General features: G+C 33.8%; 1 protein-coding gene across 2 annotated transcripts in view; it reads right to left on the bottom strand.

The window, feature by feature from the left end:
• Positions 1-15,099, bottom strand: part of LOC143235449 (uncharacterized) — a 31,902-nt gene extending 16,803 nt beyond the window's left edge. Inside the window, exons 1-5 of one of the 2 annotated variants that reach the window (XM_076473642.1) lie at positions 14,486-14,605; positions 13,324-13,431; positions 8,090-8,258; positions 4,664-4,808; positions 2,056-2,223 (exon numbers count right to left, since the gene is read on the bottom strand). In XM_076473642.1, coding sequence (XP_076329757.1) covers positions 2,106-2,223; positions 4,664-4,808; positions 8,090-8,258; positions 13,324-13,335 — 444 coding nt within the window. In that variant the 5' untranslated portion in view covers positions 13,336-13,431; positions 14,486-14,605 and the 3' untranslated portion in view covers positions 2,056-2,105. Of the gene's footprint in view, positions 1-2,055; positions 2,224-4,663; positions 4,809-8,089; positions 8,259-13,323; positions 13,432-14,485 lie in introns of both variants that reach the window. The other variant, XM_076473641.1, reaches the window with a different exon arrangement.
• Between the last annotated feature and the right edge of the window lie 3,180 nt (positions 15,100-18,279).

Below are 18,279 nucleotides of genomic sequence, written 5' to 3'. Positions count from 1 at the left end.
GAGTAACTGGTGAATAAAGTCATTACGAACAGTTTCCAAAAACATTTCTCCGTCATGGTTTGACTCTAGTCTAGTATTTCCCAATCAATATGTCTGAAATTAAAGTCACCTATAATTATGATTTCACTAAAAACTGAAATATTAATCTCATTACAAAATTTGTCACTAATTTTACCAGTATCATTTGGTGATCTGTAACAAATTTTTACTAAAAGCAATCTTCCTTTATATCCACTAACGGAAAACCAAATGCATTCAACCTCGTTGCTATTGTATTTAATATATTCAATTTCAATAGGATTAAGTTACATTTTACATAAAAAACTACTCTTCTCTCTCTGTTTTAAAGAAACTTCCATCATTAAAATTATTTACGTTTATCCACATTTCAATTATTCGCATTACCTCAAAATTCTCCATTCCTACCACTGCTCTAAAGCCATCTATTTTACACTTATACTCCTGGCATTACAATAGTAACAATTAAGCCTATCTCATAATTACTTCTATACTCATTTTCTATGATAAACTATTCTGTGCATCATATTCTCTTTGCATTTCGTTTTCCTGGCCCTCACCACTAAATCCCTAGTTTAAAACTTCCCTTACAACTGAGTCAACGCTTATTTATTTAAATGCAAACCATCCATTGTAAAATAAAGTTCCTTTCTTTAAAAAAGTTATGACCTTTTTCTAATGCCTTTATCAACCTTTTGTACTTATTAACTAGCTCCTCTGACCTACCTTTCCCTTCATCATTAGTCCATACATGCACCAAAAAACTGCATTTCTGTTTGCCCACTTTATTTTATCTCCTGCTCTGTCAGTTATATCCTCCAGCTGTGCCCTCGGGTAGCAAAATATTATTCTTTTCTCGCTATTTACCACAAAGACTATTCTATCCACATGCTTTGTCAAAGAATCACATATCATTATAACTTTCTTATCATCCCAGTTCTTCTCTAGCTCTTTTGTTCCCCTCCCACCCAATAGTTCATCATCTGTAAAAGCCAAGGGCTGAAATTTATTGCTCAACAAAATAGGCTCATTATAAATAAATTCAGTAGTTTTTACTCTTATAGTATTCTTTCTAGCTTCCTGTGTGTCATTGCTAGCAGATGTATCCCTTATATGTAAAAGCTCAAGTTCTTCCTGAAATGGTGCTGCCATTATCCAATATTTCTCTTAATCTATTGTCTGTAATTTTATTATGGTAGCCTCCAACTTCACCGGAACCTAAAAACTTTAAATAAAAATTATTCATCTTCATTACTGGCTTCTTTGACAGACCCAAATTCCCAAATAAAAACCCACTATTTGTTATAATATAACAAATTAACTGTGAACGCTTAACTCCTATACTAGTCTTTGCTATTGTATTTACACTTTGAGTCTGAAAATAAATACTTACTACCAAATACCAGTAGCCTATTATTAACAGTACTACTGTTAAGCCTAATGTTTAAAGAGTCAGTAATATTATTTTTGATTAGTACTTTATCTTCACACTAAAAAAGATAAAGCTTATCGTAATTATATAGAACAGAATATAATAACTGATTGCAGCTAACAAAGTGTGTAACGTTAATAATAATATGAAAAATTTATTTAGCCTGATTTATAACTATATCTATTACAGTATGAGTTGAAGTTAAACTATTGGATTTACGTTCAAAAATCAAATTAATTCTTAAAACAATAAATGGCCTAGCGCGTAAGGCGTGCGACTCGTAATCCGAGAGGTCGCGGGTTCGTGCCGCGTCCCGCCAAACATGCTCGCCCTCCCAGCCGTGGGGACGTTATAACGTGACGGTCAATCCCACTATTCGTTGGTTAAAAAAGTAGCCCAATAGTTGGTGGTGGCTGGTGATGACTAGATGCCTTCCCTCTAGTCTTACACTGCTAAATTAGGGTCGATTAGCGCAGATAGCCCTCGAGTACCTTTGTACGAAATTAAAAAAACAAACAAGCAAATCAAATCAAAAAACCGTAAAGAAGTATGTGTACGTCAACGTCCAGAGATTCCAAAATCATAACTTCAATACTACAACATACCTTTCGACGTTCTTCTGCCCTCTTTAATTTTTCAACAATTCGTTCGTAGGTTAAATTTCGTTTCTTTTTCTTTGTTTTTCACGCCTTTGGAGACAGATTGGCGGGAGACGTCGTACTTTTGGATTCGACATTTGGTTACCAAGACTGTCGCTAGCTACTAATTCAAACCTTTCACAATCAAGAAGAACATATTTAATCATAAAATACAGAGTTGAAAATCAAACTTCTTGAACAAGAAAACCTTATGAATGATATTTATAAAATCACTTGAACAAATACCCAACTGTCTACGAACTCACGGGTTATAAATTAGCTCAGTAAGTAAATTATATTCACTGTGGCACACTATACGTAGAAAAATTTAAACATTTTGACAAAAAACAATGGATTTTTTTTACATTTAATCCTTTAATAATAAAGTGAAAAGTAAACTCATAATTTTAAATATTTTAAATAATTCATATATTTAAAAATAAAATTTTTGAATTGGTTCTAAAAGTATGTGTAACCTATTTCTTCTTATTAATAAATTCATACATAAACAAGTATTTTTAAGAGTAAATTGTTTAACTTGTAAGCTCACTATAACCAATTCAGTATAAAATATCTTACCCTCCTCTCTCACTCTTACACAATGCAAAGCTTGAAGAATCATAACGCTAAAAATAGGGGTTTCATCCCTAATTATAGAGATACATCCAGGATAACCTACTATGCAGTTCAGAACTTTATAATAAACTAAATTACTCTGTTTGTTTGTCAAGTATTCGCAGAAAGCTGCCAGAGGACGATCTGCAACAGCTAATCCTAACACTAAAGTAACAGACCAGAAGAAAAGAAGTTAACCAATACCTACCTCTCTTTTGACTCTTAGAATACCTTTTACCAACAACAGTAAGATTGACCATCATGCTATCATGCGTTCACAGCCAAAGGGGCAAGCACGTACAACGACAAGTTTCGAACGTGAGACTCGCATATTACGAATTAAGTGTCCTAACCACCACGCCAGATCAGACGTTGAGTGATTAGATTAACACTCCTGCGAAAAGTAGGGCCTAATAGGCCCCAGAGCAACTTGATAGGTTATTAATATTAGGCTAATAATTTTGTATTTAAATGAAATTGCCATTTAAATCCATTAATGAATGGATTAACGAGATTCCCACTGTCCCTATCTACTATCTAGCGAAACCACAGCCAGGGGAACGGGCTTGAAGAAATCAGGACTAGAAACGTCTTTTCGTAGGAGTGTTAAGAAGTTAAAGTACATAAGTTACAAAATGAGACCTTTTTTATGGTTTACCTACAGAATCACATCTTATAAGTCAACAAATAATTGTGAGTGTTGGTTTGTCTGTTTGTATATTAGGCACAAAGCTACAAAGGGGCAATACGTGCTCTGACCACCATGGATATTGAAAGCCTACTTCTAGCGATGTGAATCCGTAGACATACTTCTGGTCTAAATTACTAAATTTATCATAATTAGCGACAAATTATTTGATAATAATGTCTTAAACGGCTGTGTGGTTTATGCTAATACTACAATATTTGCTTTATCGAATTTTACTCGACAATGACCTCGAAGAAGAAAGCACATGTTATAATAGATTAAGGCTTTATTAATGTAGATCAAATAATTCGTGGGCGGCAGAAAAATGTTTTGGTTTCTTTTAAATAAAGTAGTTTTAAAATTATCATACGTGTAACTATCATACGAAGAGCTCATATTAACTCTTTCAGAAAACTGAAATATTTGTTGTGCCATCTATTGGTCATGTTATAAACTATATTATACTCATTTAACTTTTATAATTTTCCTAATCTTTCTTCAACGTAGTATTTATTCAAATACCTTCGATTTTTATGGCTTCTAGAGAATATAGCGGATTTATTATGTCAACTCAAATATTTCTGCACAGGCTCTGATATCATTAGATAAACTGAGATGTTTCTGAACAGATGTTCGGATTTTCCTACATAAACAAATATTTTTAAGTTTTGTTTTTTTGTATAAACAAATATTTTTGCACACTATGTAAATTACGTTATTACTAAATATGTTTTGTTTCATTTTGTTAGATAGTTTACTGGTGTACATATATTGATTAATGTAAACAATTATATTACCGTACACGTTTTTGTTTTGTTAGTTCAACTGTAATAATGAAATGCAGATTTTGTTTTGTTTTGTGTCATCTTAAACATTATGTAATACATGTTTGTTTACAACTCTAAAATCAAGGGTTCGATTCCCCTCGGTGAACTCAGCAGATAGCCAGACGTGACTTTGCTATAAGAAAACACACATACACTCGTTGCTTATTAATTATTGTTTCAATCCCCCGGTGGTATTACTAATAGTATGTTAGCGTATTATAGAACTACACTGTACAATGAAAAGTATTTGACTCCGTAGCTATTGACTTAAATATGAACTTTGCCCTCCAGGGTGCTGACACTAACCCTTAAATTACTAGAAACTCATTCTTTAACATTGTATTTTTTTCTCTTTCACAAAACTCAGGTGACAACAATTAATATTCGATCACCTCAACCCTACGTTAAGTACTGAAAGTGTTACACTTCTCTGTGTTACACGTACTTAACTCCACCTGATGCCACAGACTCGGGTCTCATTACTAGACCCTCATCACGTAATTTCTGTAGAACTTCATCTGTATCAAGAACGGTTTCATCTGTTGCTGCTGCCCTCTGGATTCCGAAGGGCTTTCCTTCCACTAAAAGTTCTGAAACAAAAACAAACAATTTGAAACAAAATTTCTCAAAGCTTCGCATACTATAGAAAATAGTTTTCTTTTTTAGACACAGATTAAGAACAGGTATTCAATGAATAATACAGGGTATCTCAGAACGGCTAGTATGAGTATTAACACTTTTATTAATAAGCAGAGAACTATATTACTTATCAAGAGCAATAATACAAGGCTTATACTTAGTGAATAACACAGAATATCTGTTCATTGTACAGGATTTGCATTCAGTGAGTAACAAAGGTTTGGATTCAGTCGATAATACAAATACTAACAGTACGTAAATAAAACACTTGTTGCAATAGAAACTCTAAGATTACGCAACTAGAATACTTTACATCATACGTCGCATTATTACAATATAAACACAAATAGTACGTACCTAAAATACTTTCTATTGTTGTGATGCAAACACTAATAATTGTAAGCCTAATGTTGAGCCATCACCGAGGAGGCTGGGAAAGAGCATAACAAAAGTAATGTATTTATTGAAGGGTTCGGTATGACTTTATGGGCCTTTAATAATGTATTTTACATGACTTTTAACGTATCGTTTAGTTGTTACTTTTATATCAAAGACTCGAATAATAAATAATATATGTAAATAATGTTATCGAGAAAATAAGGACAATAAGTAATTGCACACTTTTTAAAAGAGAAACAGCAACAATATAAACTACATTTGCCCCGGCATGACCAGGTGGTTAAGGTGCTTGACTCGTAATCTGAGGGTCGCGGGTTCTATTTCCCGTCGCATCAAACATGCTCGCCCTTTCAGCCGTGGGGGCGTTATAATGTGACGGTCAATCCCACTATTCGTTTGTAAAAGAGTAGTCCAAGAGTTGGCGGGGGATGGTGATGACTAGCTGCCTTCCCTCTAGTCTTACACTGCTAAACTAGGAACGGCTAGCACAGATAGCTCTCGTGTAGCTTTGCATGAAATTCAAAAGAAACCTAAACCCCATTTCATCTTACTTTCCCCTCCATCACGGTTCAGCATGACCTGTTGGTTTCGACGCGCGTTTCGAAATCTAAGAGCCGTGAGTTCGAACCCCTTTTCCGAGCATGTTCACCCTTTCATTCATGAGGTGGTCATAATGTACTTCTCAATCTCACTATTCATTTGTAAGAGAGCTGGCGGTAGATGGTGTTAACTAACTGCTTTACCTCTAATTTACCACTTGTAAATTAAGAACAGCTAGCGTAGATAGCCCTGATGTAGCTTTGCATTAAATTCAAAAACAAATAAACAAATCGGTCTTTATCACAATCAGCCATCAGCGACACCCTAAATCTATACACTATCTTCATCTAGCAAGAATCTTTAGAATTAGAGACCTGTTACGACTGGGTTGGATTTTGATACCCTATGATAAGATTTTAAATTTTATAATTCACGTTATATTGGTAAGAGGTTTTATCACAAATATTTTATTCTATTCTGAAAATATTCTTGAGATGGTCTGAATATCAAGTGTGTGACTTGTTTTTGACATCTATTTTTTCAGAAACCAAAATAATTGATTTTGATTTTCAACAGTTGCATATCTCCCAATGATATAGTTGGTAGCTTTAGTTAATCAGTGTTTTACTGTTCTATGGCTTTTGCCTTTTTATCTCATGTTAGAGCGTTTAAAATAATTAAAAAGAACAAAGTTCTAAAGCTTAAAACACACTTCCCTTTGAATGAGGTTACTTACTTCACGTGAAGTACTTTTATAAACATAATTAATGATGTTTTCGTACTTAGTTACATTGTAGTAGCAATTTTTTTCCATTTGAATTTGGATGAGAATACATAACAAATTAATGAGTCTTTCAGTGTTTTACCTGTTTGTTTCTGCTTTATGTTGATCGACAGTTGAGACTGTTATGAATGGCTTTACGAATCTTGTTTGTGATAATGTTGTTTATTAAAAGAATGTTCATTGTGAGTTCATTTCGTAATTATAGTGTTTTAAAGTCATTTAATGTTGTTTCTATTACATTCTGTGTGGAACAACTTACATGTATTCTATTTATGGTTCCTCTTTCTGACTCATTCTGGGTGGTGTGATTTGTTATGGAGAAATATAAACTATTATTCATAAAACAATAGATTGTATTAATACACTTAACGCTACTGCTTTCAGATTAACTCTTGCGTGGTCTGGCGTATCACACAGTCTGACAATTTGTTCTTAACACTGCAACGAAGCTTTATATCTTTTCCACTTATTATCCTTCCTTAGCAGCCTCTATCTTATGTGTGTTTAGTTAATCATAAAACATATTACGGTTCTCTTTATTTTATTTTTATATATTTTATTTAGGAATATATGTTATGTGTTTGTATAGCTACATAGTATTATAATTATACTATAATAATAGAACAGTAATGAAATAATAATATTTTATATGTTGTTAAACGCATGATATGACAGACTCAAGAAATAGAATATTACAAGCAGTTTTGTAATTTAACGAATATTCTAATACCAAACAATTACGTCTGTTGAACCTGGAGAAGTCGCAAAGGTGACGTTGGTTTTAATAAAAATATACTCTATTATATTTATCTCATATGTAACGAAGTTTGCAACAAGGTCTTATTTATATTCCGTCATTGTTAACAACATTTCTGCTCCCTAAGCCTAATAACATTCAGAGATGTTCCCAAATTCTTCACTGGCCCAAGTGTGAAAAGCACGAAATAAAAATATAAACAGGTCAAGTGACATAAGTAAATTATATATATATATAAAAATGTATATAAATTAAAGGATTAATTATTATGGGAAATTAAATTGAATTTATGTATAAACGGCATTATTAGAGATAATAAATAAATAAAAGAAAATTATAAATCTTCCACACTGGAAAATTTCCTTTGAAAACAGACAATCTTTCTTGCCCTCAGTGGTACAGCAGACATGTCTGTGGACTTACAACATTATAAACTTGGTTTCGATACCCGTGGTGAGCAGAGCACAGAAAACCCATTGTGTAGCTTTGTGCTTAACTCAAAACAACAACAATAATCTTTCTTATTACGATGTTCGTTTGTTAAATGGCTATTGTGACAAGACTGAATCGTCCCCTAGCAGATCAGCGGTAAGTGTACAAACTCACAACGTTAAACTCCGGAATTCGATTCCCGGGAAGAATAAAGTGCACATAGTTTACTGTGCGACTATACTTTGAAACAAGCAAACAACTGAGCCACTTATTTTCTAGCCTTTCACCGTGCTCATTAATCCTTTAAACTAACGACATACCCAAGTCTTCAGGCTCTTGAAACGCCCTTTCTACTCTCTGAACCTTCTCTGGTGTAGAATGTTCTGTTATAATAAGACCATATTCTTCGTCAAGTCTGTACGCCCCGCCATCTTGAATCACATGGGAAGTGGTAAATGAAAAAGCTGAAATACGACTGCCAATTGATTCCTACAAGAGAAAAAAAAAATGCATATATGATCCTTTTGACCACTGTAGAAAAATCACTTAAAGTAGTAATGATAGAAAGGTGCATATAAAGCTTAATATTGTGCTACTTTGAGGTGTATGGACAGTTTATCCGCTATATCATTTTATTTTGTTTAAAAACAATCGTACAATAATTTTAGAAATGAAACGTAAGATTGCAATTCCGAATTTCAAAATATAAATACCATTAAAAATAATCGTTTTCGCTTAGGGTAAATAATTCTGGTAAAGCACAGATAGTCCTTTGAGTAATTTTGCGCTTAACGACAAGCAAACAAACGCATTGCAATGACAACCGATTCGTTAAAGCCGCTACAAATATTATTGATGTTTCTAGGCCTAAAATATATGTGGTGTTCCGAATATAAGTGGGTAAAAAATGACAACTTATTGCTTTATGCTTGTTAATATATGAAAATTAATTTTTATATCTTGATTAAATTAAAAGAGATAGATGGAAAAAATAATGAACAAATAGTCATTAAAATTTTCTTTAATAGACAAAATAAAACGGCTTTGTTTGTTTGTTTTTAATTTCGCGTAAAGCTACACGAGGGCTATTTGCGCTAGCGTCCTTAATTTAGCAGTATAAGACTAGAGGAAAGGCAGCTAGTCATCACCACCCACCGCCAACTCTTGGGCTACTCTTTTACCAACGAATAATGGGATTGACTGTAACATTATAACGCCCCCACGGCTGAAAGAGCGAGCATGTTTGGTGCAACGGGGATTCGAACCCGCGATGCTCAGATTACGAGTCGAGCGTCTAAACCACCTGGCCATGCCGAGGCTCTCCGTAATGCCACATCGTCAGCGAATTATGAAGCGTTTCCTACAATCGGGTGGTTTAGAGGCATGTTACTGACATATATGATGAGAAGTGTTGGGCTAACCACTACTCCTTGAGGGACGTCAGTCTCAGGAGTGAAACACTCCGAGTAGATTCCCTCAAGGTTAATTCTACATTTTCCACCTTCCAGAAATTGGCTACTTAGCGAATAACACCACGCGCTAGTTCCATTTCATACATGCGGAACCTGGAACCATTATGCCAAGCAATGTCAAATGTTTTCTCTATATAATGGAAATAAGCGGTATTGTTTTGTTTTTGTTCTTGTTGTTAAAGCTGTCAGTCACAGTTTCTGTTAATCTCAGCAAGTGATGTACTGTATGTCTAGAGTTTTGGAAATTGTTTGGTATTTTCAGTAATTTTTTCTGTAATTTCCAAATACGTGGTAAACCTATCACTTCTTGTATGATTTAGAGTTTGTCAGGCTGATCCATCGGTAGCTACCCAGTTTATTTGTTAGTTTTCTCTCCATATGTAACATTAATATATTAACTTTCCTCTGAGAGGCCGGGACTTATGCTGTGGTGAATGAGTAATATACGAAATAATACAGTGAAGTGGTAAAACAATAGACGAATACTTTCTTTTTAGTAGTAAAGCTTGAATTTTTTTCCATCTGGTGCTTTGTTTTTGGTGTTTTTTGTAGATTGTAACACGTCTGTGTCTATATCTTATATTAATTGACATATGTTCTCATTTTGTACTTTTGGTTGTTCATATGTTTTTGATGACATTGATTGGAAATTATGAAGTGTACGTTTCATGGTTTTCGTTTTGTTTTGTTGTTACATAATCGTCAACCAGGTTAAACAAATGTGTGCCTATGCCTGGTTCACTAAGTGTTCGAAAGATCTTTTGAAGGTGTTTATTTAAACTTTTCTGGCTTTTTTCTTGAGTTTGTGACCAGTACTGGATATTTCAAGTTATCCACTTTTATAATTTGTGTAATGTATGAAATTATTCCAGAACTGTTTTTGATAAGCTGCCATTTCTCTAGTTTAGCACTTCAAACTTACTAACGAATATGTGCATGCGCTGATAGCCCTCGTGTAACTTCGCGGGAAAACTCAAAATAAAATAAAAAATCGGCAAATAAAATGGCATTTTGCTCCACATATACACACAGTAAATTAGTCCTCAGGCACCAATTGATCTCAAGTTATAGCCTCTTATATACATGTACATGGTGGATTAGGCTTCAGACACCGACAATTGTGCTTGTTCTGAAGCTATGGCCTCTTATACACGTGTGCATAGTTCAGAAATGAACTAATATACCGGCTGCTACTACACGACCTAAAGTTATTACCTTTCACATAGTTGTACGTGGTGGATTAGATATAAAAATATTATGGTATAATAACCAAAATAAGTATGTCCATATTTTATTATAATAATTCTACAGTATGTTGACAACAATACGTATATCCACACTTTACTGTAATAATTCTACAGTATGTTGACAACAATACGTATATCCACACTTTACTGTAATAATTCTACAGTATGTTGACAACAATACGTATATCCACACTTTACTGTAATAATTCTACAGTATGATGACAACAATACGTATATTTATGCGTTGTTTTCATAGTTATTCTGCCATATGACAACAACAATAAATATATATCCATACATTTCGTGATGACGAGAAACCTATGTGAATTAAAAATGTATCCATCGGTAGCTACCCAGTTTATTTGTTAGTTTTCTCTCCATATGTAACATTAATATATTAATATATACGCTGGTATGGGTATTAACAATTTTACTAATAAAACAGAGAACATCTTCAGGTTAAAATGACCTAAGAAGGTCGAAACGTTGTTCTCTGCTTTATTAGTAAAAGTGTTAATACCTACATCTGGTTATAATGATTCTGCAGTATGACAACAATAAAGTATATCCATACCCTGTTATGAATGAACAATACGATCATAACACTCAGTATATCCAAACAGTGTTAAACTAATTCTACAGTATGAGGACAACAGTTAACGTATCCTTACCTGTTGTGTAATCGTGATTTTTAGTAATCCTGTGCCATGTCGACTAAAGGTAGCAAAACCGTACTTTTAAATCCATATATTTTAATAATTTTTGTGCATTGTGTTGTATTTACACACGCCCTCTACGTATCTCTGTTTGAATTCCTTTGTTTCAAACGCTGCAACTAGTTTGGTCATTGTGAATTACAAGACTTCCAACTTCCTCAAACATGACGACACTGACGAATATGATAAACCCACGAACGATAGTAAAGAATACTATGTCACGATAACTAACCACCCAAGATCTGTCATATCTACTGCAGGCTAAGCCTCTTCGCTTCAATAACATGATTTAGAATGCCCAGTTGCACAAAACAAATCAAACTTCGTTTAGGCATTATTTATATCATTAGTTTTGATGACCAACAATTGTTAGAGTATGATTCAGATTAAGTTAGTGAAACATAATTATTATCAACTTATTTTAGTCATTCACAAAAAATATTTTTAGGAAAGAATTAGTAACAATATTATTTTAACAAAGATTATTTATTGTGTTGTTAATATTACTTGAATTAACTTTACAATGATTCAGAAAAACTTTCGAACGAGCAAGCTATTCTTTCGAAATATTTCTCCTTTTTAACGACCATTTTCTCAGTACAATTTTATCTGAGAGCTTATTTTTGTAATATATTCCATAAATAACTAAAACTAAAGGAAATTATAATATTGTAATCAAAGAATAAACGTTAGCATTTTCCTTCTATGACTTACGGATAAAGTAATTCATTTCATAAATGGAGTAGCTGGTTACCATAACAACTAAAATAATTCTAGTGTTCGACCGGAAAGTTAATTCCCCTTAAAGAGTCAATATGCCAGAGATAAGGTATATTCGTTACACAGTGCCTAAATATTTTACTCACGAACTATAGATTATACCATACATAATAGGCTATAGCCTAATACATCAAACTAATAAATATTAATATTAATAAATGTTATTATCCCAATGGTTCATCGAAACATTTCAAAAGAGAAAAGTACAAGTCATCTTTGTTCGTTAATTGAAATATCTCAACAGATTACTTTGTATGTTATCATTGGAACTTTTCTTAGAAAATAAAAGCAGACAGACGTATTTTCTCTGACATATCAATCACTTAAACTACCGAATCATAAGTTGCTATAATACAACGAGTACGCCATTCAACAAGAGACAAAACCAAAACTTAAATTTAGCTTAAAAACAATGAAAGTCGGATCAGGTGATTTTGATCATAACGGTTTAAGAGGATTCTAGGAAAGTTTACGAAATGGTTACAACAGCGTGTTGTACTTATGAAATGTACTTTTTTATTTCAGAATAATAATAAGGAATATGCTCTAATAAACTTCAAAATATACCAAGTTTCTTAAGCTGAATTGATAAATGTTAAAATTTACACAGATCTAGGAAGCAATGTTAAAGAAATCCTTCAATATCAAGTTTAAATTTTAAATTCCTCAAAGAAATTATGATAATGTTGAAATGTATAAATTATAATTTCTTTGTTTTTGTTCGTAGTGAAATTACTAAGACTATTTGGTATAAATTATAAGTTGTTTGTTTTTGTTCGTAGTGAAACTACTAAGGCTATTTGGTATAAATTATAAGTTGTTTGTTTTTGTTCATAGTGAAATTACTAAGACTATTTGATATAAATTATAAGTTGTTTGTTTTTGTTCATAGTGAAATTACTAAGACTATTTGATATAAATTATAAGTTGTTTGTTTTTGTTCATAGTGAAATTACTAAGACTATTTGATATAAATTATAAGTTGTTTGTTTTGTTCATAGTGAAACTACTAAGACTATTTGCCGCCATTCCTAGTTTCGAACTGTCTACGAGGTTGATTCTAATGCCTACCGTTAACCCTTGAGTTTCTATATTACCTACGAATAATTGAATTGACTGTTTTCTTATAACGACCCCTAACTGAAAGGATGAGCATATTAAGCGGCTGTTTTTGACCCTGTATCCTAATGGTTGTTGATCAGACCATTTCTTGCCCTACATTACAATTAACTCCAATACTAACAAATGATACTTTGTGAAAATAAATTAATTCATTAACCAATTCCACCCAGTTTAATAGGATACTAATTATCGTCATCTCCAATCAGTATTCACATACCTTCATTTTCATCCGGTTTCAGAGAGTAACTCATCTTGTCGCTAAATGGGTTGATTCAAGTCAGAAATATTTTTATGTCTCGTTTCGTTTCTGGATGTTATGTGGTTACTATATTAATTACGAAAACAAATTGTTGTCAACTGTTATTTCAATCCTAATTAATAGAATGATAATATCACCGTACAGTGCATGTATTAATATTTTTTACTTGGAATAATTCTAACCACCAATTTTTGCTTCGAATTAGAACGCCACCGTCTACTGCACTTGTTAAGGGTCATCTTTAGAAATCATTAAATCTATTGGTAGTATACTTTTAAAACACTTTTAACAAAGTCTTTTAAATTGAATCTTCAAGAACAAGGGGTGAAAAAAATGGGTAACAGACTTGGAGGACTCTACTACAGTATTGTGAGAAAACTAAAAACAGTTAAGTGTAGTCTCCAGTGGGAAAAAAAAATCTTAAAATAATTTTGTTTTTTGAACAACAGTAATTAAATTATATCACTTTCCTTCCATTATCACTTTCTGTTAACAATACACTTTCTCTTACTGAGTCACTCAATATCATTAGAATTTGAAACACATTTTAAAAGTGTATGCACGCCGTGTTGAATTACACCTTCAACGTGGAACCCTTCGTGATTAACTTTTATCATTTGAATTTCTGCATGAGAATTTTTACCGTCACATATTTAGGACATGTTTTTCTACATGATAGTTAGAGACGATTACTGTCATCATTTTAAAGAGATCACCGAGAACGTTAGTGAAAAAGTCAGACATAACTTCTGTATGGATTTGTAACAACTAAAGTCTTAACTTGTGACGAACAGGATCTCCAATAGAAAATTAGAAAGTGAGTGGGTTACCTGACAATGTCTTCCTTCTCTAATTGTCTCTAATTTTGAATTAAAACTAGGGAATGTAGCTAGTCAACAAAACCCACTGTCAATAATAGGATTACTCTAATCGAATAGTGTGGCCTGATTGTTACTCTTATAAACACACCTACGGTCCCTTAATGAGCAGTGCGAGTTATTTCTATATAGAGCAACTAAATACGAACTTTAACCTTCACATTCACAGAATGGAACGCTAACAATTAGACCACGCCCTGTCCTGTTAATAGTTACCTCACAATTAAAAAAAAAAGAATTACCTGAAGTAAATCTTCGACTGCATCGTCACTTGTTGAAAACTCATCATGTTCGCCAGTTGGAAATGTCCACAACGGTGTCGAGTTCGCTGTTATCGGTCTATTCAATATATATTCTTCTATTCTTCCTGGCTGTAGTTTCGTAACAGACACGTCCAACTGCTTTGGTTCTTCTGGGGTGACATCTTTCTCCACTGATATCTCTCCAGGTGACACTTTGCTGAATTTACATCCCATCAGGGCAGTTGAGGGGACCAAAAGACACCAAACACGAGTTCACATGCGTTTGATAGAAAATAATGCTAAGTGTGGGCGACTCCTACTTATTTCGAAAAAAAATTAGAATTTCGCCTGTCGGTCGGCGGTTTCTCTGAACTGGAACGTACTAAGAAAATGTACATGTACATTAGAAGACTGAAAGGTCATAAATGCAATTCACGGAACTTTCATGAAGAGTAAGAAATCCCCATTATAACAACATTAAAATATGGTACCTTTTCACTTCCTCAAAATTTGTTCGCTGTTTAATGCTATCATATAGAGAGTGTATAAAGGGATACTGAAGGAAACGTATAGACTCGTTGATATCATTATTTTCTCCATCACTGACTTACAAAGAATCAATAATGGCGCCCATAAATTTACTGCTCTGGTATTGCATCTCCCATGGCAACCTCATCTACACGAAACAGTTTCACATTTTCACCACTAGAGTGCTACTCTACTGTGCTTCGGTTCATTTAAATTTTGTTTGTGCACGTATATAATTTTCGAATTAAAAATTAACACATACACGTTTATCGATTATTTTAGACATGATATTTATGTCTATTATTACAAAACCTCGATCAAAAAATCCAGTCGATTGAATAACAATTATACTAAGAGCAAACAGTAATAACTTACCCACTTGTGAATTGGCTTAGATCTAGTCTACCATTGATTGTTATGAACAGCGTTTGAGATCTTGTTCTATACAATTTTAAATTATTTTAATAATTGGAAATTCTGTAATTAGTTAAATTGTACCTAACAATCAATGGTAGACTAGATCTAGGCCAATTCACAAGTGGGTAATGTATTTAAATCTGATTATTAAGTCTCTCAAAAAGTAGAATAGTAGTGTAATAAAACTCGAGTAAGTTTCAAAAAATAGTTTAAAATAACAATTCAATGAAATTGGAGTAAGTTCAATACAGATAACTTAAATAGAAATGTAACGAAATTGTGTAAGTTTAATAAATAATTAAGAATGACATTGTAATGAAATCTGGATAAGACTGATACTAATGTAAAACAATTACATAATTAAGTCCGAATTAGTTTATTAAATAACGTAGTATAGAACTGACACCATCCCCAGTGCCTTTACTAATTTTAAAAATCTTAGTAGTAGGTTAGTTTAAAACAAACAAATAAACCAAACGAGAAATCGAACTGATTCAAACCAGTTTAAACGACACAATAAAAAAACATTTTTTTTCTTATTTTATTAAAAAAATTGAATAAAAACATAACTAAATGACATATTCAAAAGTCTTTCATTGACCTTGTTCCTTTGTGTGACACTGACTTACAACGCTAAAATCCTGCGTTCGATTCCCCGCATAGAAGAAAGCAGAAAGCCCAATGTGATTTTGCTTTGAGGCAAGCACAGAAACATATTATTTTCCTCTAGAGTTACTAAATCATTAATTAAATAAAAAAGTATCTATTTGGAATCCATGGGAACTGACAGCTTGAAAACAACTTGTATCTGGCAACAATGTTTCCTTTAATTTTTGTTATCTATTTGCAGAATACAAAGTGCGGATGTGCGCGTTACCAGTTTTTGTGTTGTTTTCTTTTTTTTTTTTGGGGGGGGCAGTTAAATCATTTCCTTAGTGGGTTTTTAAACTGTTTTGTAATGCTTCCAGTTAGTTATTTGGGCTTTAGGCTTATCGACTGCCATGGTCATTAAGCCCATCAATGTATTGAGACTCCTCACCGTTAATGAGGGTATGCGCAGCTGGAATAACGTAGTGCGCGGCAAATGACTAGTTGTTGTTGTATGGTCGTGTAGTTTAGAGAGAACACTGGTCTGGCAGTAAATATTTTATTATATAATTCTTAAGAAAACGTTGTCATTGTTGAGATCGGTAGAGAATCACGTAATTGCAATGTGGTTAGTTACTTTAGAATAAAGCCACAATGTATTATCCGCTATGTCCCTGCGGGGAATCGAATCCTAGATTTTAGCGTTGGAAGGCTATAAACTTATCGTTGTCCAACTGCGTAAAGAGAGAGAATGTCAACTTCATCCACAATTGAATTTTTTAGTCTGCTTAAGCCAGTCTGTGACGAACACTTTCCAAGTTTCTGACATCTGAGCACCATGAAAGCCTCACCAGAACCCGGTATGTTCAGGGGGGTTAAGACGTTCGACTCGTAATCTGAGGGTCGCGGGTTCGAATCCCGGTCACACCAAATATGCTCGTCCTTTCAGCCGTGGGGTCGTTATAATGTGACTGTCAATCCCACTATTCGTTGGTAAAAGAGTAGCTCAAGAGTTGGCGGTGAGTGGTGATGATTAATTGCCTTCACTCTAGTCTTACACTGCAAAATTAGTGACGGCTAGCGCAGATACCTTCTCGTGTAGCTGTGCGCGAGTTAAAAAAAAAGCTGCAGGAGTTATTTAATGTGCACAAAAGACTGACGCCCCTGTATAACCTGAAGCTCCATTGTTCCATAGAAAGAGAAAGCACCCCAGATCATGATGGAACCTCCTTCACTGTGTTGTGTAGAAAATGTCTCCGAAGGGATATCCTTATCGTGCCAGTAACGTTGGAAGCCATCTGGCCCATCCAGGTTAAACTTTTTCTCATCGGAGAACGAAACCTTCTTCCACTTTTCTACGTCCCATGTTTGGTGCTTCTCAGCAAAGTTTAACCGAGCTGTTTTGTGCTGTGGAAGGAGGCGTGGCCTTTGAAGACGTTTACGGTTTTTAAAGCCTTTTTCTCGTAGATGCCGTTTTATTGTTCTTGAGCTGCATTCTGCGTCTGTAAAGACCTTCATCTGGTTCGACGATCGGCTAGTGTCTTGCCGGACAACCCGTCAAATCCTCTTGCTCAATGCCGGCGAAATTTTCTTGGGCCGACCAATTGAAATTCTCGTTCCTTATCCCTCAGGGTCTTTTAAGAAATTTGCAAAAGCAATTTTACTACACCCAATCTCACCAGCGATGGCGCGTTGAGAGAGACCCTGCTTTTGCAGCTCGACAATTCTGCAACGTTCAAACTCTGTCAACTTTTTAGCCTTTGTCATTTTTTTACCCAGTGTAACACAGGAGATGTCAGTGGGAGATGTGGACAATGCTAATGCTTGAACACGAATGATTAAGTATCGTTACATGTTTACCGATTAACGCTTCGTTTCAGTATGGTCCTAAACTTTTGACCAGTTAGTATTTAGGCTAATTTCATACTGTTCACATTTTCCCTATTTATTGCTAAAATATTTTGTTTTTTTTTTTTTCCCTTTTCTTATTTTCATCTTTCGAAGCTATACTCAAATAAGTGGTTGAGTCTAACAACGCAAAATGCATATTTTTTCTTTATGTTCATTGGCCTTAAGATTTTGGCCAGCAGTGTATGTAAAAACGCCTGGTATGGGTTGAGAAAATTTTTCATGTAGAGGAGCGAACAACCTGACACTGACCAAAGAAAGTCGAAACGTTGTTCGCTCCTCTACATAAAAAAAATTTCTCAACCCACATAAACCATTTTTACATATATATTTTTCTCTACAAGTGGGTTTTC

The sequence above is a fragment of the Tachypleus tridentatus genome, chromosome 12 (genome assembly GCF_004210375.1).
Source record: "Tachypleus tridentatus isolate NWPU-2018 chromosome 12, ASM421037v1, whole genome shotgun sequence".
In the NCBI taxonomy this organism is placed as follows: domain Eukaryota; kingdom Metazoa; phylum Arthropoda; class Merostomata; order Xiphosura; family Limulidae; genus Tachypleus; species Tachypleus tridentatus.
The sequence above is the reverse complement of the archived record's forward strand: the minus strand, read 5'-3'. Positions and strand labels throughout refer to the sequence as shown.